Source organism: Pelobates fuscus, chromosome 2, assembly GCF_036172605.1.
Source record: "Pelobates fuscus isolate aPelFus1 chromosome 2, aPelFus1.pri, whole genome shotgun sequence".
Taxonomy (NCBI): Eukaryota; Metazoa; Chordata; class Amphibia; order Anura; family Pelobatidae; genus Pelobates; species Pelobates fuscus.
Genome location: NC_086318.1, coordinates 274,226,214 through 274,248,617, shown reverse-complemented (window position 1 = coordinate 274,248,617; position 22,404 = coordinate 274,226,214). Strand labels below are relative to the sequence as shown.

At 42.8% G+C, this 22,404-nt stretch overlaps 1 protein-coding gene across 1 annotated transcript in view; it reads right to left on the bottom strand.

The window, feature by feature from the left end:
* The window catches only part of TSNAX (translin associated factor X), a 256,154-nt gene that overhangs the window by 29,531 nt on the left and 204,219 nt on the right, over window positions 1-22,404 (bottom strand). Inside the window, exon 5 of the mRNA XM_063443390.1 lies at window positions 15,937-16,058. Coding sequence (XP_063299460.1) covers window positions 15,937-16,058 — 122 coding nt within the window. The remainder of the gene's footprint in view (window positions 1-15,936; window positions 16,059-22,404) is intronic.

Sequence of the window (22,404 nt, the reverse complement as noted above, 5' to 3'; positions counted from 1 at the left end):
GAGTTCTTTCATGATCGACACTGGTGATGAACATTCCGTGGTGACTAAGTTGGTAGCTCCTCCTTCTGAGAAAACTATAACTGTGATAGGCACAGCTAGACCGGTTCTTAAGAGTCGCATTTGTATTCTGGGAGGCCATTTGGTGAAGCACCAGTTCCTATATATGCCAGAGTGTCCGATTCAACTTCTAGGACGAGATCTATTATCGAAGCTTCAAGCCCAGATAACCTTTTTACCTAATGGATCAACATCTCTGAAGTTTAATGGTTTACCAGGCATAATGACGATATCGGTGCCAAGGGAAGAAGAATGGCGCTTCTATTCCATAGTGACAAGTGTAAACCCTAAGAGTGATGAATCTTTATTTGACATTCCAGGAGTATGGGCAGAAAATCATCCTCCAGGACTTGCCCGTAATATCCCACCGATATATGTTGAGTTAAAGCTTGGGGTATATCCTTGTTGCCAATTGAGACAGGAGAGACCTTGGGAGTTAAGGTTTATGATGTAAATCATAAAAGGAAGAGAGCATCCTTGAATATAGGTAGTTGGGAAGATGATGAGTGGCCTCCCCAACGTATCATAAATTACTTTGGACCTGCTACTTGGGCAGAAGATGGCACCTATGGATATAGAACCCCAATATATATGCTCAACCGTATTATAAGATTACAGACAGTGGCTGAACTTACCAGTCACATGGTTAAACTTGCGCATGTACAGACTCAGGTCTGGAATGGGTATAATCCTAATAGTTGGTTTGTAAGTTGGTATGAGCAGTTTGGAGGGATTAAGGCACTAGTAGGAGGAGTAGTATTTATTATATTCTTATGTCTCTTTCTGTCCTGTCTAATTCCATTAGTGGTGAGATCTTTACGTAGTATTATAGAGAGTACTATAGAGAGAAAGACAGCAGCTCATGTAATGGCTGTCTATAGATATGATCCTTTAGCCCAAAGAGAATATATTCAGGATGAGGAATGTTGAAGGAATCTTTGCTAAGATGCTTACAAGGTCTACTCTGGTTCAGGTGCTACTTGAGAGATGTAGGTAAAACTGTGATTGGTGATGCATCTGGAATAATGTTATATCAGAGGCATCAAAGGGGGGAATGTGATGGGAATCCAGCATGGTCAAAATTTAGTAGGCCAAGATTTCCATGTAGCATATGTGTGTTGTGTCAGTTAGTTAGCTACACGTAGCTAGGATACTGTCATCAATGTACTGAGCATGTGCAGGAGTGCAGTAATGCAGGAACTGAAATTGCACTTATTTCCTTTGTCTTGGATGAGCCATGTAGCTATTAATGGGAGGAGTTATAGTGCTATATAAGGAATGTACACCATGTGTTGGTCTCTCAGATATTTTTGGATCAGGAGTTCATCTGAGGCCCGATCGGTATGTTAATAAAGACTTCTTACTTCCTGAAGACCTGCATCCATCTCTCTGTGTTTGGCTTCTGCTAGTTTACTGGGTAACAGCGCTTCATACGCATATTCAGTTAAATGCCACCAGCTTTTTTCATTGGGGGCATATCTAAAAACACTTGTCTTTTGCCTACAGCCCTTGCAAGCATTCCCCTCACCTCACCTACAAATTAAAGGGACACTATAGTCACCTGAACAACTTCAGCTTAATGAGGTTGTTCAGGAGAGAACTATAGCTCCCTGCAGCCTCTCTCATGTAAACACTGTATTTTCAGAGAAAATACAGTGTTTACATTGAAAGCAAGGAACACCTCCAGTTGCAATCACTCAGAGTGAACCAGAGGGACTTCTGAGTTGATGGAGGCATAATATGCCTCCATCCATTCAGATCTGCTATGCACGAGCATCCTGTAATTCAGTATCTCCTCCCACTGCATGTAGACACTGAACTTTCCTTGATTCAATTCATCTCTATGAGGAGATGCTGATTGGCCAGGGCTGTGTTTGAATCATGCTGGCTCTGCCCCTGATCTGCCTCCTTGTCAGTGTCAGCCAATCCGTTGGGGAAGCACTGTGATTGGATCAGGCTATCACATGTCAGCAAACTGCTAGTTTTTCCTGAGTCTATCAGCATGCAGATTTACAACTTCTGGCTTGAATACAGTAAGATTTTTTACTATATTTATGTAGGCATGAGGGGCCCAGGGGGGCTAGATGGTCGTGTTAACACTATAGGGTCAGGAATACATGTAGTTGCACTGGTGACTACAGTGTCCCTTTAAACAAATAGCAATGTGTGAGGAAGTTGCACAGGGAAATATAGCCTCCATACAATCTTCACCCACCCCACACAGATGCTATCACATACCCCCCCCCCTCCGTTACACAGTGACATGTCACCCTCCCCCATACACAGTCACATTACCCCCTCCCTCATACACAGTCACCCTGTCACATCACTCCCATACATATTCAGTCACCCTGTCACAGTCTCCCCACATACAGTCACTTGCCTCACTTACCTCTTGCACACTGTCACATTGCCAAATTCACCATGTCACATTCACTCTGTTACAGTCACCCTGTCACAACCAACCTCAAACACACAGGCAACCCTAGGTACAGGCACCGCGCCGTAGACAGGAACCCTCATACTCACACAATCACTCCTTACATATTATGTACTAGGTAAATAGGGACAAATACATTAATTTATTTTGAATTACTTATGCTGCACTAACTATGCACACATTATTATTGCCAAAACTGTGGGGTTTTTTTTTGCATTTTTTTCATAATAAAAGAAAACTTATATATGCATATGTCATATCAATAGGTCTTTGTACAATCAAAGAGAAAGATAGAAATTGCGGTTGAACACAAAAACAGCAACAAATTGATAAGCAAACAAAGAAGTTTGGTCCTTTAGGAGTTCATGAGGGAACAACAAAAATAGAAAAAAGGTCAAGATAATTATTTCTGCAATGTTCTATTAGAAATTTATGTAACTTGAGTATGATTAATCATTTGTAGAGTTTCATTTTCTGGCAGTATTGAAGAAAAATGGAATACCAAACTTTCCATAAAAAGAACAATTAGACTATTAGAGGGACATTCTAAGCAAAACACTATGTAGGGAGATGTAGTGGTTGTCTAGTTCTGGTTGCCTATAGTGTCCTGGGGCCATCTCCTGGTTTAAAAGAGTAATTGAGCAATGGTTAGAACACAAACTAGGGCTTTATCCTGGCACTAGGAGATTGTCACCTCCTTGCCCTGCCTCGATGAAAGTGAAAATATAGAAATGTTAATACTGCATTATCAATGTGAATGAAGAGTAATTTTCAGGGACCAGGAAAAGCCATGGTTTATGTCAAACTGTTAAACAGTTTGACATTAAACCAGATGTGCCTGGACATTCTTTGAAACAAATATAGCGAGCAATAGTGCTCTTAGTGCTCTATTAACTGTTTTCATTAGAGAAAGCTTGGTTTTCCATAGAGTTCCACTATGAGAAAATGAAACTGTGCAAAATGATCGATTGTACTCAATTAATAAGACCATAGGAACTATCAGTCAAAGCGCAAACTCTGACCAATAGTTAAGGAGGGGTTACAGGGGTAGTATAGGGCTTAACCCTGAATATATAACTATCAAACAGAGGGAGTGAGAAAAGCTCCCCGTAAGAACGGGGTCCTTAATCTCACAACCACTACCCCCAGTCTTAGTATCAAAGCAGTTAAAACAAAGAAAATAACAAAAACTTTAATAGAACAAATTTTATCCAAAAAAAAGAAAAAAAGTATAATATCAAAAAACACACCACCTATTAAATCACCCCACAACGTGAGGGTTAAAAACAAAATGATGATAAGATGCGACTGTAAATGTAAACCGGCGGACCAGTATGGCTGGGAACCTAATGGAATACAGGCAGCAACAGCAATCACAAAAATGCTAGTGTATCAAGTTTCTAAGCAAGATTACAATTGTGAAGATACATAGTTGCTAATACAGCCTCCCTTGGAACCTCAGCCTACCTGTCACTAATTTATGCCAGGAGACAGCAAAAAAGCCGAGGGATTCCCCCAATTAAAGCAGTCCTAGGAACAGCTGAAATCTAGTTCTCTCTATAATGACTTCCGATAGTCCTAAGGTGTGCTTAACTTTAGTCCATTATCAAAATACCTGGTATATCTAATGCACCAAAAGGAAGTAAATCGAAAGGAAAGTGAGATCAAAAAATATATAGAGAAAACAAAGTAATGAAAGGGGCTGAGTCTAGACAGAGTTAAGCAAAAAATTCAGTTACCATAGCTGCTCCTAACTCAGAGTAATCCCTCTAGTCTGTACCTAAGACTGTGGGGTATCCCTCAGGCTGTCAAAGCGGTCGACATCGGAAGTTTATCTGTGTGTCCAATTACAAAATCATGTGGAACAAACTGCCCAACGCGCGTTTCGGCGGTCTCACCGCCTTTCTCAAGGGCAAATAGTAGTGCATAATGAGCCTCCCCTTACTTTGTTTATATACCCAAACAACCTACTAATCCAGTAGGAGGTGGGATTTCAAAGTACCCGCCAGCCGAATACACTGATTACCGCTGGTGGTGTGCGCATGTCCATTTCTCCGGCACATGCGCGGGAACTTCTCCCCCTTCGTGGGTATAAAACCTCCTTTGCATGCGCATGCGTCGGGACTCAGTCTCCGGGCCAGGCTTTCAGCTGTTCCTAGGACTGCTTTAATTGGGGGAATCCCTCGGCTTTTTTGCTGTCTCCTGGCATAAATTAGTGACAGGTAGGCTGAGGTTCCAAGGGAGGCTGTATTAGCAACTATGTATCTTCACAATTGTAATCTTGCTTAGAAACTTGATACACTAGCATTTTTGTGATTGCTGTTGCTGCCTGTATTCCATTAGGTTCCCAGCCATACTGGTCCGCCAGTTTACATTTACAGTCGCATCTTATCATCATTTTGTTTTTAACCCTCACGTTGTGGGGTGATTTAATAGGTGGTGTGTTTTTTGATATTATACTTTTTTTCCTTTTTTTTTGGATAAAATTTGTTCTATTAAAGTTTTTGTTATTTTCTTTGTTTTAACTGCTTTGATACTAAGACTGGGGGTAGTGGTTGTGAGATTAAGGACCCCGTTCTTACGGGGAGCTTTTCTCACTCCCTCTGTTCAATTAATAAGACATCTAATTACATAGGCATTATACCACAATTGGTGGCACTTTTGTCCCCCAGTTAAAAATAAAATAAAAATTATTTCCTTGTCCCATAGTCACATAACATTTGACCTCAAAGAGTAAGCTGTAATGATTATGATAGAGTGCCCTTTACCCTTTTTGTAATGAGATCAATTCATTTGACACAGTTGATCATCAACAGCTTCTTCATATTCTCCGTAATTTTGGTCTATGGGATACTGCTCTCTCCTGGTGCTCCTCCTACCTCTCCCAGCGCTCTTTCAGTGTTTCTTTCTCTGACTCTGCCTCTTCCCCCTCAACCACTCTCTATCGGCATCCCCCAAGGTTCTGTCCTTGGCCCCTTACTGTTCTCCATCTACACTGCCTCCCTTGGTAAACTCATCAGCTCCTTTGGCTTCCGTTATCATTTCTATGCGGATGACACACAAATCTACCTGTCCTCTCCTGATCTCTCTCCGCCCATGTTGACTCGTGTCTCTGACTGCCTCTCTTCGATTTCCAAATGGATGGCTGCTCACTTCCTTAAACTCAACCTGTCCAAAACAGAACTTCTGGTCTTTCCTCCCTCAAGTGTTACTACTCCCGTGTCCGTCTCCCGCCAAGTCAACGGCGCTACCATCACCTCAACCTTGCAGGCTCGCTGCCTGGGTGTTCTTTTTTACTCCAACCTCTCCGTCACCCCTCATGTCCAATCAATCACCAAATCTTGTCGCTTCCATCTCAAAAACATAGCATCCGCCCCCTACTTAACCCCGGATGCGGCTACGGTGCTGGTCTATGCTCTTGTTCTCTCTTGCCTGGACTATTGCATTACTCTTCTCAGTGGTTTTACGTGTTCCCAGATTGCACCTGTAAGGATATAAAATAGTTAACTCTTTTTGCTTTATACGCTTTAAAATAATGTTTGAAATAATTATGTTGACCTTGGCAGATGTATTCTGTAACATGTTTTGAGAGGCCTCCCTTATACAGGATGTATGACCTTGCTCGACCTCAGGATGTTCCTGTCCCGTCTTTATTCAAATGCTTATCTTTTTAATGTCAGTACAATGTCAGTATGTACTATTAACTACAAGGAAACGATAAATCTTGCTGCTTGCGTGACAAACTGTGTATAAATGCTAGCCCTGAAAATATACTCATTGAGAACTTGTTAAGCACTCTTTCGTGTCGGTGTCTTAATTTGCTAAACAGGAACTCCCGTCAATTGATGTGGTGACCGGATAATCGAGAATCGAGGGGAGTTGAGTCCAGAACAACATTAACCCTTTCAGCTTGGTGTCCAGAAGTGGGATTACAGCAAAGCTATTGTGGGTAAGTAGCCTTTTTGTGTCTTATTGACGCTGATGGTCTATGACCCCCTTTGGTTCAGTAAGTCTGTATCCAGTAGATAGGAAAGGTGTAAGGACTTTAGTTATATTGAGACTGTAAATAGGTCTCCGGTTTTTACTGGACAGTTGGTCTAGTATAGGGTTATTGGTAACCCAGGTTAGTATCTAAGATAGATACAGGGTATCTCAGGTAGATACAGGTTTTGAGACTATAAAGGAGTCTCCGGTTTATTAAGACTATAGGTGTTCTAGGAAACACGCTACTTGTGCCTGTATGACTCGTAGAGTTCCTTGTGGGCTGTTGCATCCGTTACCCGTTCCCGAGAGACCTTGGTCTAACCTATCAATGGATTTTATTGTTGAATTACCCCCTTCGAATGGTAACACAGTCATCCTGATGATAGTAGATCGGTTTTCCAAAATGGCTCACTTTGTGTCTCTTCACAAGTTGCCCACATCCAAGGAACTGGCTCTTATCTTCGCTAGAGAAGTATTTCGGTTACATGGTATTCCCGTATCTATTGTGTCCGATAGGGGTAGCCAATTTATTTCCAGGTTCTGGAGAGCCTTTTGTTCGGAGATGGGTATTTCTCTCTCATTTTCTTCCGCTTACCATCCCCAGTCTAATGGAGCTGCTGAACGTGCCAACCAGTCTCTGGAGCAGTACCTCCGTTGTTTTGTGTCTCACCATCAGGACAATTGGTCTGACCCGCTTCCTTGGGCTGAATTTGCTCGGAATAACGCCACTCATGATTCTTCCGGCAAAAGCCCCTTTTACGTGGTCTATGGCCCGTTATTCTTCCTGCTTCTCCTCACAGGGCATGCCAGTTCTGGATGAGCATTTGACTGGTTTGCGTAATACTTGGGAGCAGGTTCAGCGTTCTTTGGTGGACTCTGCTGCTCGTCAGAAGGCTCAGGCTGACAAGCATCGCAGAGCGGCTCCTTCCTATGTTGTGGGGGACTGGGTTTTGCTTTCCACACGGAATATTCGCCTCCGGGTGCCTTCTATGAAATTGGCTCCCCGATTCATTGGTCCTTATCGTATTATACATAAGATTAATCCTGTTTCTTATGCCTTGGGTCTGCCTAAGAATCTGCGTATTCCTAATGTCTTTCACACCTCATTGTTGAAGCTTTACGTACGCAACCGCTATACCCGGCATACTCCCCCTCCCCCTCCTGTCTCTGTGGAGGGTCATGAGGAATTCGAAGTGTCTGCTGTTCTTGACTCTCGTTTCCTTAGGGGTCGGCTTCAGTACTTGGTACATTGGAAGGGTTATGGGCCTGAGGAGCGCAGTTGGATTTCTGCTGATGCTGTTCATGCTCCCCGCCTTGTGCGTTCTTTCCATTCTCGTTTTCCTGCCAGACCTGGTCCTACCCGCCCGGAGGGCGTGTCCTCAGGGAGGGGTACTGTAGCGTTACTCACCTTTTCCAGGGGCCGGCCGCGGTCCTCTCTTCAAGCCGCGCACGGTCCTGCGGCTCATCCGGTTTCAATAGGAAGGCGGGCAGTGACCGCGAGAAGCGGTCATGTGTCCCGCCTGAATCTAAGAGACAGTGGGAGCCTAAATTGCCAAAAGGCTCCCATTGGTCCCTGTCATGCCACACTCCCCATACACTTACCTTTTGGGGGGGTGGATATGACAGGAGCCAATCACATTAGTTTAGATGCTACATATACTTACCCTTTTCCCTTAGTTCCTTGCCCTATCGTGGTTTCTGCTACAGTTCCCTTTAGCGCTTGTGGTGTTCAGTTGTGTTCCTCCGTATTTGACCTTGGCTTTGTATTCTGACTTTGTTTTCGCTTTATCCTTATCTGTTCTGTTTGCTGGCTTGCTGTTTCCTGTGTACCAAACCCCGGCTAGTCCTAGTTTACGCTGTCTCTTTGTTCCCTTGACCTCGGATCGTTCCTGACTCTAATTCAGAGGATTCCTAAACCCACTACTCGGAAGGAGTTGCTCACCTTCCTCGGCATGATTAATTACTGCCGCCAATGGATCCCTGAATGCTCCCATTATGACTCAATCCTAAGGGAGTCTGTACGTTCTGACATCCCTGAAAATATCTGCTGGTCACCAGACATGCTAGCTGCGTATATTGCCCTCAAAGTTGCTATTGTGCAAGCCCCGGCTTTAGGACTACCCGTGTATTGTAAACCAATTCATTTGTATGATCGGGACAACTGTAAAACCATGGCCGCGGTCTGTGCACAAGAGCACGGAGGCGGTATGCGTCCCATAGCATTCTTTTCCAAAGTAGTTCCAGCTCCGGTACAGGGTATGCCGGCGTGACTCAGAGCATTGGCAGCATGTGCAATGGCTGTTAAGACTGCTACTACTATCACACTAGGGCATCCTACAATACTCCATACCAGTCACCAGGTCACTCAGCTTATAAAAAATCTCACCACACAACACATGACAGCCCAGTGCTCAAGTGGTTATGAGATTATTCTTCTTATTATTATTCAGAATCTGTCTATTGTCTATAGTCCTGTTAATTCTAGTCCTATGTCTGTTTTGCATGCTATTCTCACTTCTGCATCTGACTCTGTGTCTATACCATCTGAGCCTCATAATTGCATTGAACAAATACATTTTGCCGCATCTCCCAGAGCAGACCTCTCCTCCACAGCACTCAGTGGCCCGGATGTGACCACGGTCTTTGTGGATGGCTCTTGCTCCAGACCAAATGACGATACGTACCTCACAGGCTATGCCGTGGTACAGTTACCTGATAAAATCATTGAAGCTGACACTATTTTCCAGCCGTCTGCGCAAGCTGCAGAACTCATTGCTCTCACACGTGCCTGTCAGCTTTTCTCAGGACAGCAAATGAACATTAACACAGACTCACGATATGCTCATGGGGTAGTGCATGATTTGGAAACAAAGAGGCTTTGTAGGAGCCGATGGAAAAGCCATTTCACACACAAATCTCATCCAATCACTCCTAGATGCTATCCTACTCCCATCTGAAGTAGCTGTTATCCACTGCAAGGCACACACTCTGGGTAGAGATGACATTTCCAGAGGTAATGCCTTGGCTGACAAAGTGGCAAAAGAAGTTGCAGCCAAGACTCTTTACTATGAAATGTTTCCTGCTATGCTCACACCTCCCACATTGTGGGGATATTTATGGGATAATAATAGTAAACAGTTGAGAATTGCCCACTATTTCAATTCTCAGATCCCAAAGATAGTTATCGTGTAAGTGAAATTCCAATGGCTAACACAGCCAATTGTCAGACAATGATTTATGATGGGCTTCACCGAGCCATAAAACTTAGCTAACAGTTAGAATAACCCTTTCAATGCTGGCTAGACCTCCTAGGTAATTAAGATCTATTCTCATGTAATTTTAAATAAAATAACATTTAAACCAGCTCATTAGTTACTTCCTGGAACCATCCAATAAGAGTAATCTACCATGTTCTATAAGTAGGATTTTAATTTGCCTAAACAGATATTTTATCTTATTTTAGAGGAAATCAATACACCTGGATAAATACCACGATATGCTAACATGTGATGTAATCACACCAATATATAATTATTCTTTTCCCATCTGCAGAATGGGATGCTATAACTATATACTCTTTAGTAACTAAGATTTCTAAATATCGAAATCTGATCGTGATTTATAATGTCATATCATGCTATTAGACAAATTTTAATTAATTTAGATTAATTAAATGAAACCAGTATAATTACCAGTTGAGTAGACATTCTCATCAGATGTTCTCAGGTAGCTAAGTGTCAAGGAATGTTTCTTTCTCGCTCTGACTCTGCTTTTCTTTCTTAGCCTGGTCTTTCTTCTCCCCCTGCTTACTCCTTTTCTTCCTTTTTCTGCTTCCTTCTCTTCCCTTTGTCTTAACTTTTAAAGGGAAAAATTCTCTGTTCGTCACTAGGTGATAGACCAATATAAAACTGGAGGTGTGGTTACCTTCCAGATAGCAATTTAAGTATTTGGTCTATAGAGGGCAGTCTCGTCCCAATAAACATTCCTATCCAGAAAAGAGTTAACTTTTCCTGGTGGCTATTTTGACGTCATTTAGCTTATCTTTATGGTTATCTATAACTTACGTTTTCTGTCAGTTCAAAGTGTTTCTTTGGGCTTTCTTCAGACTATGTGTCTGGCAAATTCTGCTATAATTTCTAATATGACAGTTCGTAAACTAAGTATCACCTCTAAATTACAATGGGACCTTATACAATATCGAAAGTAAAATTAATTATTTAATCTTCTCTGTCACAAATGTCTGGGTTTAGAATTTATTCTATTCCATTAGCATTTAGACAGTCTGCCCCCGTTCTCATTTCTTATCACTTGATTTGTATATACAAACATTCCTAAGCTCCCAGCTCAGTAGTTAGCGTTACAGAAAGGATAGAAATCTTATGTCTTTTGTTAGCTTGAAAATAACAAAATGGAGTCTGCTCTGTTCAGAGTGACTGACAATATACATTTTAATTTCTATCACAGCACAAAATGTCTGCCGATATAAATACCCTGACAACATGCACTACTGACAGTTTGCTTTTGCAGCTTCAAGCCTTTGCAACGCAAACTGACTTTGATTTTTGGATTAAACAAGGTCTAGAGAAAGATCAGAATGATCTGTTCTCTAAAGAGGGGAGAACAGGCATAGCTGAAGCCGCTGCTTTATTTTCATCAGTCAGGCACATGGTCCCGGTCAGAAAAGCATAGCAAGCACCATCCATTTCCTCATGAATTCATTTTATATTAGAAATCTCAGGCAGCATGTACAGTCTTTTGTAAGATCGTGTGAACCATGTATGAGAACACATCCTAATATTCCACACAAATCACAGCACGAACATTTGCCCCCTCCAGCTACTCCTTTTACACACTTACAGATTGATTTTACTCATGTACCCCAAATTGGTAAGAAACAGCAATACTTACTGGTCATAGTTATCAGTTTAGTAGATGGCCCGAGACCTGTGTGACATCTAGGGAAGATGCTAGGACTGTAGTGAAGATTCTTGCTACTGAAATTATTCCTAGGTATGGCTGCCCTCTGCAGACCAGCTCTGATAATGGCCCAGCTTTTGCCAGTAAGGTTACCCAGGAACTTGCTAAATTCTTGCAGGTTACCTGGACGTTTCACATACCCTTTCACCGTTTCACATTCATCATCCACAGAGTTCAGGGGTAGTTGAAAGAATGAATAGGACCATTAAGGAGTAGCTCATGAAAGCTACTGCAGGAAAATGGGTAAATTGGACAAAATATCTTCCAGCTATTTTAGCTTGGATAAGAATGACTCCCCACAAGGTGACTAAATCATCTCCATTTGAGATTCTGATGGGACGACCTTTTCCCACACCCTGGGCCAGGGAACCGCTTGTTATAATGTCTGGGGATTTACAGCTAATACAAGAACAATATGTACATGAATTGTTGATAAACCTGAATGGTATATATGGCAATGTTTCTTCACAGTTTCCCTTACCTTCACAGGAACCTACTCATCCATACCAGCCCGGTAAAAAGGTGTATATCCATCAGCTGAACAGGACCAAGAAAGGAGGATACCCTTTCGGACCACCTGCTACTGTGATCGCTGTAACCAGAACCGCTGTCCTCACAGATTCTCACGACATCTGGATTCACGCATCCCGAGTGAAGCTGCGTCCAAAGAGGGGAACCAAGGAAGACAACACCACTCCTCACTCGGAAACAGAAGAATTTCCCCTTAGCAAAGCATCATGGCTTTCACACCATATCGTAGATTGAGAGGATCATACGAACCCGAGACCAAGATTATGTTTTGCGCTATGCTTTCTGGAGTTGTTATACTCCCTCTGGTATTGTTCCTTGAATGCCATTATGAGTACAAGTCAATGGGCAGTTTGAAACCTGTTTGTTTCTGGAGAAAAGACTGACACGAACAATTCTTCAATAACCCCAGCCCAATTAGGCCATAGCCCCTCATCTAGCATTTGTCACACAGGCTACCTAAAGAACCTTTCTCCACCACCTATCTATCAGCATGTAATATGCAATCACTCATTGACTGAACGCATTTGGATGAATTGGACAAATAATAACCCTTATAAGTACCAGTTACCCATTTGGGATGTGTCCACAGCTAATGAAACCGATGCATTATGTTTGTTTGAAGGTTCACGAAAAATTGTTAGATCTTATATCACAGGAACTTGCACAATTAAAGTTGCTAATTACACTGGTATTTGTGCTACCTTATTTAATATAAGTTCTGATGGTAAGGAAAAACCACCTCAACAGGTTTGGGATACATATTATAAGAAAATTAGTAAGGTTGCATACCAATGTAAACAGACAGGTCTTATTACTTTTAATAATGATTATACAACTAGTACCATAAATTGGAAAAGGGGACAAATGTTAGTCATTATGAACGACACTGCAATTGAGAACTGTACACTACCTTATATTTTTACACCTTATTACTGTCCTTTATCCTCTACCATAGAACCAAAAGTCAACAACGACACACACACACACCTATTCCGTCCACATGTGTTAATACAACTGCCTTCTTACAAGCTGTACATGTGTAATTAAAAGTCACTACTCCTGTTGTAACATTATGTAACACAGCAAACAAAAGGCAGAAAAGGGAATGGTATGACACACTGTTAAGAGGTGCTGGAACCACTATGGGTATATAAATAGTATAGACATGGAGACCCTCAAGAATAAGTTAAACACGGCCAGCATGCATACAGGGACTGGTTTCCATGCTACCGCAAACTGGGATCCAACTGTTGTTAAATCACAGGTAACAGGATTGGATTTAGCTAAATCAATGTAAAATTATCTAGGCAATTTAACTGTTGCAACTATGAAATTCACTACAGGTCTAGGTAACTGGAGTACTTGTGCCATCAGGTATTTATGGATGCAACAACAAAGATTGGCATTAGAAGACACACTAATGATTCCTAAACTAGAGAAGATTAGAGGGATGCTTAACCTCACAGATAATTAATGGTTACTTCTAAAAACCAATCCACTAAATGCAATGAATGGTTAACTGGTAAAGTTTCACATTTTTCATGCTCATGCTATTTTACACTATATCATACATTATCAAAGGATGTTGAATTTAACACATTACCAGTACCAGTTTATGATCTCTTTGCCAGGAATTTAACCTGGTGGGCACCCACATCCACAGGGGACTATATTTTCCCCAAAGATAATATGACCTATTCCCTTAAACAGTGTTCTCACTGACAAAGGATATGCATGTCGACACTCGTCCCCTATTTACGAACCATGCTTACTCCAAAATGAACTTAACAAGTGCATATGGCACATGTATCCTGAAAATGATTTTACCATGACTGAAATAGGCACACAACATATCTGTTTGGCAACTAACCTCCCTACAAAGATAATTACTAGTAATAAAAGTATTAATCTACCTCTCCCCTTTTCAGGATGTTTGACTAATGTTACCTGGTTAGATCTTAATGGCACCCAATATTATTTCATCGACACAATTACTTTAGACAAACATTAATGCCCTATTATGTTCTCTGCCTTTTAAAGATTACCATTTACCTCTTGAGACTAGTGTCTCCTTAATGAAAGGAAAACAAAATATGTTTAAACATCTTGTTACACATAATGATGCTATAGTACACACACAGGTAGCCACACACATCCTAAAAGGAGAACTCCTTAAGGTGAGTTCACAAATTCTGAATGATTTAGCCCATCATTGGTACAATGCTTTTACTGGTTGGTCCCCTACTGAATCCCAGATAATGAAATCATTCTTCTATCCTCTTGTTATTATAGTCCTGATTTTATTGTGTATGATTTTATATAACTGCCACCTTACTTGTACATTGAGGAAGAGATTACAGAAATTAATCCATAATGCAGAACAGAAACAATTGGAAATTCCCCTCTCTGCCACTGGAGGGTATCAACCCATCTTTAAAACTGGGCCTTAGGAATTACCACATGGGAATCGAGGTGAAGAAATTAATGAAAGTCCCGCAGGGAGTGACTAGCACCCCTGAAAATACCATGTGGAAGTTTCTCTGTCCTGAGAAGATTTTATCAATAATAGGAGCAAATTTTTTGCTCAAAGAGAGGAATGTAAGGATATGAAATAGTTAACTCTTTTTGCTTTATAATAATGTTTGAAATAATTATGCTGACCTTGGCAGATGTATTCTGTAACATGTTTAAGAGGCCACACTTATACAGAATGTATGACCTTGCTCAACCTCAGGATGTTCCTGTCCCGTCTTTATTCAAATGCTCAACCTCAGGATGTTCCTGTCCCGTCTTTATTCAAATGCTTATCTTTTTTATGTCAGACAAGTATGTAATATTAACTACAAGAAAACGATAAATCTCGCTGCTTGCGTGACAAACTGTATAAATGCTAGCCCTAAAAATATACTCATTGAGAACTTGTTAAGCACTCTTTCGTGCCTGTGTCTTAATTTGCTAAACAAGAACTCCCATCAATTGATGTGGTGACCTGAGAATCGAGGGGAGTTGAGTCCAGAACAACATTAACCCTTTCAGCACCGTTGCAATCTATAATGAATGCAGCGGCAAGGCTAATTTTCCTGTCCGCTCGCACCTATCATGCCTCCCCGCTCGGTCAGTCCCTGCACTGGCTTCCAGTTACATACAGGGCTCAATTTAAAATTTTGGTGCTTGCTTACAAGTCCCTACATAATGCTGCTCCAAGCTACCTATCCTCCCTAATACACAAGTATGTCCCATCAAGACCACTACGCTCTGCCAAAGACCTACGTATATCCTCTGTCCGTGCTCCCACCTCTAACGCTCGCCTCCAAGACTTTTCCAGGGCTGCACCTCTTCTGTGGAACTCCCTTCCCTTCTCAGTAAGATTTTCACCCAGTCTCCACTCATTCAAAAAAAACCCGGAAAACTCACTTCAAGAAAGCATATCAAATAAACTGTTAGTAGGTTTTTATCTCCCACCCCCAATGACTCCTCTCCTGCAACTGTCAAAAATTACCTACTAAGCCCTCAATGAATACTTTTCTAACAACCTACTTTGTACCCCTACTTTTACCCTTTGTGTCACGATACCCCACTCCCTCTAGAATGTAAGCTCATTGAGCAGGGCGCTCCACCTCTCTGTTCCTGTACGTCCAGTTGTCTGGTTACAATTACATGTCTATTAGTCCACCCATTGCACAGCGCTACGGAATCTGATGGCGCTATATAAATAATAAAGTACATTGTGACCATCTCTTATGTATTAAACTCATGTGTAATAAAACAAAGATCAAAAAATATACTTGGCAAATTATCTTAGACACTTTCCAGTTTTAAAAGTCACTGCTACACTGGACAAAACAGTAGACATCTTATTGTTATAATAAATAAATATGATGTGCATGTTCCTACAAACAGAACAAAACATTTTTGCATTTTCTTCTATACATACAAAAATTACTTACTCTTTTAACATCACTTTTTTCTTCTTCAAAAATTAATGGTTTGTTGATATCTTCAAGACAGAGCAGACCTCTGGTTTTAATGAAGTGTTGGAAAGTTACAGCTTCTACATACTCTTGCAGTCCTACATATAAAAATATTGCTTTAGTTTTTATATTTTTTACACTTTTCTAATCTTTAGACCAGTGTTGATCAATGTGTTTTACGTCAGTGGTTATGATTCTTACATACATATTGTGTAGGCTGTTGCGGACCGTTTCACTCACAAGAGGATAAAAACCGTTTAGGTGATAATCCCCTTTGCCATAGACCAGCAGCTACTGCAATCACCAATCTCCCGAACTCCAAGCTGTACGATTTCACCAACTCCCGAACTAGAAACACACGAACCCTGGAATCAGCCGAACAGGAAAAGCATACAATCCGCTTACACTCCTGGCAGTCAGCATACAATCCAATTCCCCCAAAGAACGAGACGACACATCGCTTTGAGGGTTAAGCAGGAACGGATTTACTGAGGGCTACCTGCCCAGTATTTATGCAGGTCTCCCACCTGGTGGACACTCCCCTAAGGGACCAAATGGGAGACTGAAACAGCAGACAGACATGTATCACTTTAGTACATACAGCCCCAATACTTTCCCACAATGCATCCTGGCTTCCTCCTCTCTGTCCTGGAGATAATTAGAGAAGTAATTCAATTATCTCCCAGGACAAAGGCAAGACTCCATTATGCACGTGGTGATACAAAGACAGACTATCACTTTAAAATACAAAAAGTTACTTTTTGCACATAAAACACAGACATGTAACATATCCCCAGATAGCTCAGGTCTGAGTGCACTTTATTAGGTGAATGACACTCAGACCACACGAATACAGTTTAATTGCCATGGAGCCAAAGTCTTTAATTACACTAATATGCTCCATGGCATGGCTATCTGTGTTAAAACATTCCTCCAACACAAAATACCGAATTTACATGCATTCGTTTAATCCATACGAATTAGAACCAGGGGCTGGAGGTTCAGCGGTGCCTGCACGTAAAAGTGTCCGGGTTTGGTGCATGAAAGCCGGGCAGAAAAGCGCTGGCTGCCCGGGGAGCTCCAGAACACCGCCACCTAGCGGCCGCTAAGTGTAACAGCGGCCACCCAGTAACAATCAATTAAGCTGCGGTTAACCGCAGCTTCAGGGAGGTAAATTGGCAGCACACTCCAGCTCCTGGGTGGCCAATTAACGGCGCCGGCCGGCTTCCCACGGCTCTGGGGAGGTTGGTAAACGGCTGTTTCTACCAAATCTACCGAACTGCTGTGCAGAAAGGGAGAAATAAATCCTTCTGCACAGCAAAATTAACCCTTTAGCTGCCGGTCCATAATCTAAAGGCAGCAGGCGAGCAACCAGGCTTCTCCAGTTCACATTGGCGAAGTTGGTTTCGCCACATAGGCGTTTGTGAAAAAAGGGGTTGTGGCTAAGTAGGCATGGTTATAAAGCAGAAAAGCACTTGAGTTTTGTTGGTGCCATACAGTAAGGCGGTCAACGGCAACTTTCTTAGGTCAGGCAATAAAATGCGTAGCCTGGGAATTGGGAATTTGTAGAGCCTGGGCATGCCCAATGGGCACACAACAAACATTCTGTACTTGTATATTTAAATGGCACTAGAAAAATAATATAGTCTCCTCCACTGACATCAGGTACTGAACAGGCAGGCTCATAGCTGCCATGAACATTTTAAAATTGCTGCTGTTAAAAGCAACTTTGTGCAGGGAGCATTTTAGAGTCCTGATTGAAGGAGTAAGGTTAAACTAAATTCAAGTAATAAGTGGAAAAACCTCCAGCACGAGAAACACCTAAGTCTGCACTTAAAGGACGACTATAGTGCCAGGAAAACATACTAGTTTTCCTGGCACTATAGTGCCCTGAGGGTGCCCCCACCCTCAGGGTCCCACTCCCGTGGCGCTGAAGGGGGAGGAAGGGGTTAATCCCTTACTTTTTTTCAGCGCCAGGCTCCCTCGGCGCTGGGACTCTCCTCCCTCTTCTTCCGTCATCTTCTTCCGTCATCGGCTGAATGCGCATTCTCAATGCTTTCCTATGGACGCTGGCGTCTTCTCACTGTGAAAATCACAGTGAAAAGCGCGGAAGCGCCTCTAGCGTCTGTCAATGAGACAGCCACTAGAGGCTGGATTAACCCATAGGTAAACATAGCCATTTCTCTGAAACGGCTATGTTTACAGCAACAAAGGTTAATCCAAGCTGGACCAGGCACCCAGACCACTTCATTAAGTTGAAGTGGTCTGGGTGCCTATAGTGGTCCTTTAATGCGCGTTTCACCCGGCAGTCGTCGCCGTGATCATCAGGAGTGCTAGCTTGGGACCCTAAATTGATCCATCTACTTTTGTTTCTCCTTAACCATTAGACTTACGATTACTGAGGCAGTATCATCTGACTTTTTGCAAATCTGTACCTCGTGCTGCTGACATGGATGGAACATGTGCCAGCTGCAAAATATGTAGGGATTAGAAATTGTTTTCTTAACTTCTAGACAAGTGCAGGGATCAGCAGACACATGCACCTCCCCTGTTATCCCTCATATGAACTAATAGATGTTTGGCTGTAGGTTTAAATTTTACTGATCACAAGCCTATTTGTCTCTCTCGGATAGGATTTCAGCTTATATGGCACACTACAGGTTTGTGTGATATTATGTTGCAAAGCTTATCCAAATGATCTTCAGTGGCAAACCTGACACTTTATAATCCACTGTTTACACCTTTGGATACCTTTTTGGACACAATCTTCGTTTGAACACTAAATCACTCCATCTACTTGGGTATATTTTGCATTAATTTACTTTTACTACATTCAAAACCCCACCTCTTTGGAGAAACGTGCCAGAACCGACCTTAGCTCTAGTATATATTTTCAAGTTTATATATATCTATGTTTTTTTTTTCCCAATTTGAAAGTTAGGTTTTATTTGTGATTTACAATATTTAGCGTTCGGCGCCTGCTCGCCAGGGTACAGAATGTAGAATGGGGTAGTGCAGGAACATTTCATTACAGCATAGGGTATATACACAGTTTACTTCCTCATCACTCCCTTAGGTCTACCCAGTTCCCTTTTCCCACTTTCGTGTGCTACTCTTTTAGGACTAGTCCAGTCCTTTATAGTTTGGCTTGGTTGTCCCTTAGTGTTATTCCTCTCTTTGTATGCTTTTCACTGTGCTTCGTTTATTACCCCTGATGTGTCCCCTGTCCCTCTTTCTCCCCCACCCTCGTTGGTATTGCTCCCCCTGATCCCTGTGTCATGCCGAGTGTGGTATTTCCCCATGTATGCCTTCCATTTCTCTCCCGCTTTGCCAATATGTTTGCGCTGTCCACGGGGTTTGCGGCCATCTGCTCGTATTTCCAGTTGAGGGAAACTTGGTCAAGTAGGGCTTCTTTCGTGGGTGCTATCTGTGACTTCCAAGCCCTGGCTAAGAGTGTTACAGCTGCTATGAGCAAGTGGAATATTAGCCCTTCTTCTGTTTTGCTTAAGGTATTTGGTATCATGAATAAGATGCTTTGTTCTACAGTAAGTGGCCATCTTCTGTCTAATAGGTTTCCTGCTATGTTCTCCAATTCTCTCCAGTATTGCCTAATTTATGTGCATGCCCACCATATGTGACTCATCGAGCCTTCTGTGGCTCCACATCTCCAACATATGTTGGGTGATTCTGGGTAAAGCGCTGCTAGCTTCTCCGGTCCCATGTACCATCGATATTTTAGCTTCCGTATGGTCTCTAGGTGTGTGGTGAATAATGTATTTCCTTTGTGTATCGTGAATGCCCGCTTCCAGTCTTCTGTCCCCAGTGTCCTTCCCAGTTCTGTGTGCCATGCTTTTTGGAATGTCATGATTTCCCCCGATCGTTCCGCTAGAAAAGCAGTATAAAGGTTTGAGAGTATTTTCTTTGGGGGTCTGCCCGTCAAGCAGAGGGTTGCTGCTTTGTGGCTTATTGTCTTGTATTTTGATTCCCGTGAGTAATGATTTAAGTTGTAAGTAAGAGAACAGTGCTTTGCTGGGTATATTGTACTTTGTTTGGAGTTCTGGGAAGGGGATTAAGCGGTTGTCTTCGTATAGGTGATTAATCGTGGTGCAACCTGCCTCCCCCATGTCCTAGTGTCAAGGGATGGGATACGCAGCTAGGCATCAGATTGGGGCGTACCCTTTTATGTCCCTGTGGTCTCCCTCCTTTCCCCTTTCTTTGTCCCAGCAATTCAATGTTAGGGCAGTGGTAGGTAGGGGCGTAGGTGTCCCGGGAGCCAGAAAAGATCCTGTAGTTCTTGTGTTTTAGCCCAGTGTGCTTCTATCTGGGTCCACTGTAGTGGTTCCCCCTCAGCTGTAGCTGTTTTAACCATTGCCAATTGAGCTGCTCTATAGTATGTTTGTACACATGGGAGGCCCAGTCCTCCTTCCGTAACTGCGTTGTGTAGGATCACCGCTGCCACCCTTGGCCTTTTGTTGGCCCACACAAATTGAGTTATCAGTCTCTGCAGAGAGGTTATGTATGTTTTTGGCAGTGCTATAGGAAGGGTGCGCAGTAGGTACTGGAACTTGGGCCGCAGCATCATTTTGATCGCCACCAATCGTCCCACCCAGGACAGGAATTTTCTTTTCCAGCTTTCCAGTGTATTGGCAATGTCTTTCGTGAGTGCTATGTAATTTTTGTCTAGGAGTTTTCCCAGGTTTGTTGGCATTTTGATGCCCAAGAACGTGAGGTGGTCTGTTCTCCAGTCAAAGGGGAAGGCTGATTTAAGTCTCTCCAGGGTGTCCGGTTGTGTCCCTATTCCCATTGCCTGTGTCTTGTTTACGTTTAACTTTTAATATGAGTGTTTCCCATACTCCGCTATAGTGGCCATTAGGTTTGGGAGTGAGATGTGTGGCTGGGTAAGGGTCAGCAGAATGTCATCGGCGAATAGATTTGCTTTGTATTCTTTGGATCCTATTGTCACTCCGTGGATGGAGGCATTTTGTCTTATGGCTGCCGCCAGCGGCTCCAATGCCATTACATACAGCAACAGGGAAAGGAGGCACCCCTGGCGTGATCCATTGGTTATGGCGAGGGGGTCTGAAACAAAGCCTGCATTTGGGACCCTCGCCGTTGGTGTGTTGTATAGTGCCCTGACCGCTGAGAGGAAGCCTCCCGATGCCCTGAATTTAAGGAGGACCTATTCTAAGAATTCCCATCCCAGCCGGTCAAAGGCCTTTTCCGCGTCTAGCGACATCAGTATATTATCCACCTTCATGCGTTGGGCACTGTGTATGATATTGAATACCTTCCTTGTGTTGTCCCCTCCTTGCCTGTTTTTTATGAACTCCACTTGGTCCGTGTGTATGATGTGTGGGAGCATAGCTCCCAGACGCCGCGCGTGAATTTTTGCGTACAATTTGGCGTCCGTGTTTAACAGGGAGATGGGGCGAAAATGTTGTGGGCAGGTGGGGGGGTTTCCAGGTTTTGGGAGTGTGATAATGTGTGCTAGTAATGTCTCAGCGGGCAATTTTTGTTGACGTGTGGCTTCATTGAAAGTATTGGTTAAATGAGGTGTTAAGATGGCATGAAACTGTTTGTAGTAACAGTTAGCGAATCTGTCTGGGCCTGGGGATTTGCCTGATGGTAGGGATCGGATGGCCGCGGTGACCTCTTCGTGTGTGATATCTGCTTCAAGTTCTTCTTGTTGTTGTTGAGGTGTAAATGTGGGCAGTTGTATCGCAGTTCGGTATGTTTTTATGGCTTGTGGCTGTGGTTGATGTGTGTTTGGGTCGTCCGCTAGGTTGTATAGGGAGGTGTAATATTTGGCAAAAGAATTGCTTATGTCCCTGGGTGCCGTTACTTTGTGTCCCGCTTCTGTGGTGAGGTATGCTATTTTCTGTTTTATCTGTAGGGCTTTAAGTCGAAGGGCTACTAGTTTGCCTGCTTTGTTACCTTGAGAGTAGTGAGTTGCTTTGAGTTTGCTTAAGTAGCGGCCGGTTTGGTCTAGGGCCTGCTTGTGTATTTCCTGTGTAATTTTCATAATGCGGGTCTTTAGCTCTGGAGTTGGGGCACTTTGGTTTTGAGTGTTAAGGTCTTGGAGCTCTTTTTGCCACGTTCTCATTTGTGCCTGTGCCTGTCTTTTAAGAAAAGCTGCCATCAACAGTCCCCTTATCACCGATTTGTGGGCCTGCCATACAGTGTTATGCGGGATTTGATCTGTAGTGTTCTTTGTGAAATAATGCTTTAGTTCTTTTGCTACCAGCTTAGCGAATTCTGGGTCTGCTAGGTGAGAGCTGTTGAGTCTCCATGGGCTTCTGTGTGAGGGTTCATATAGATCAGCCAGGGTCGCCACGACTGGAGCGTGGTCTGACCATGTGATCTGTTCTACAGAGCAGTCCTTGACCTGTTCCAAGTGTTGACCCTTTATCAATATGGCATCTATCCTAGAATAGGTATTGTGTA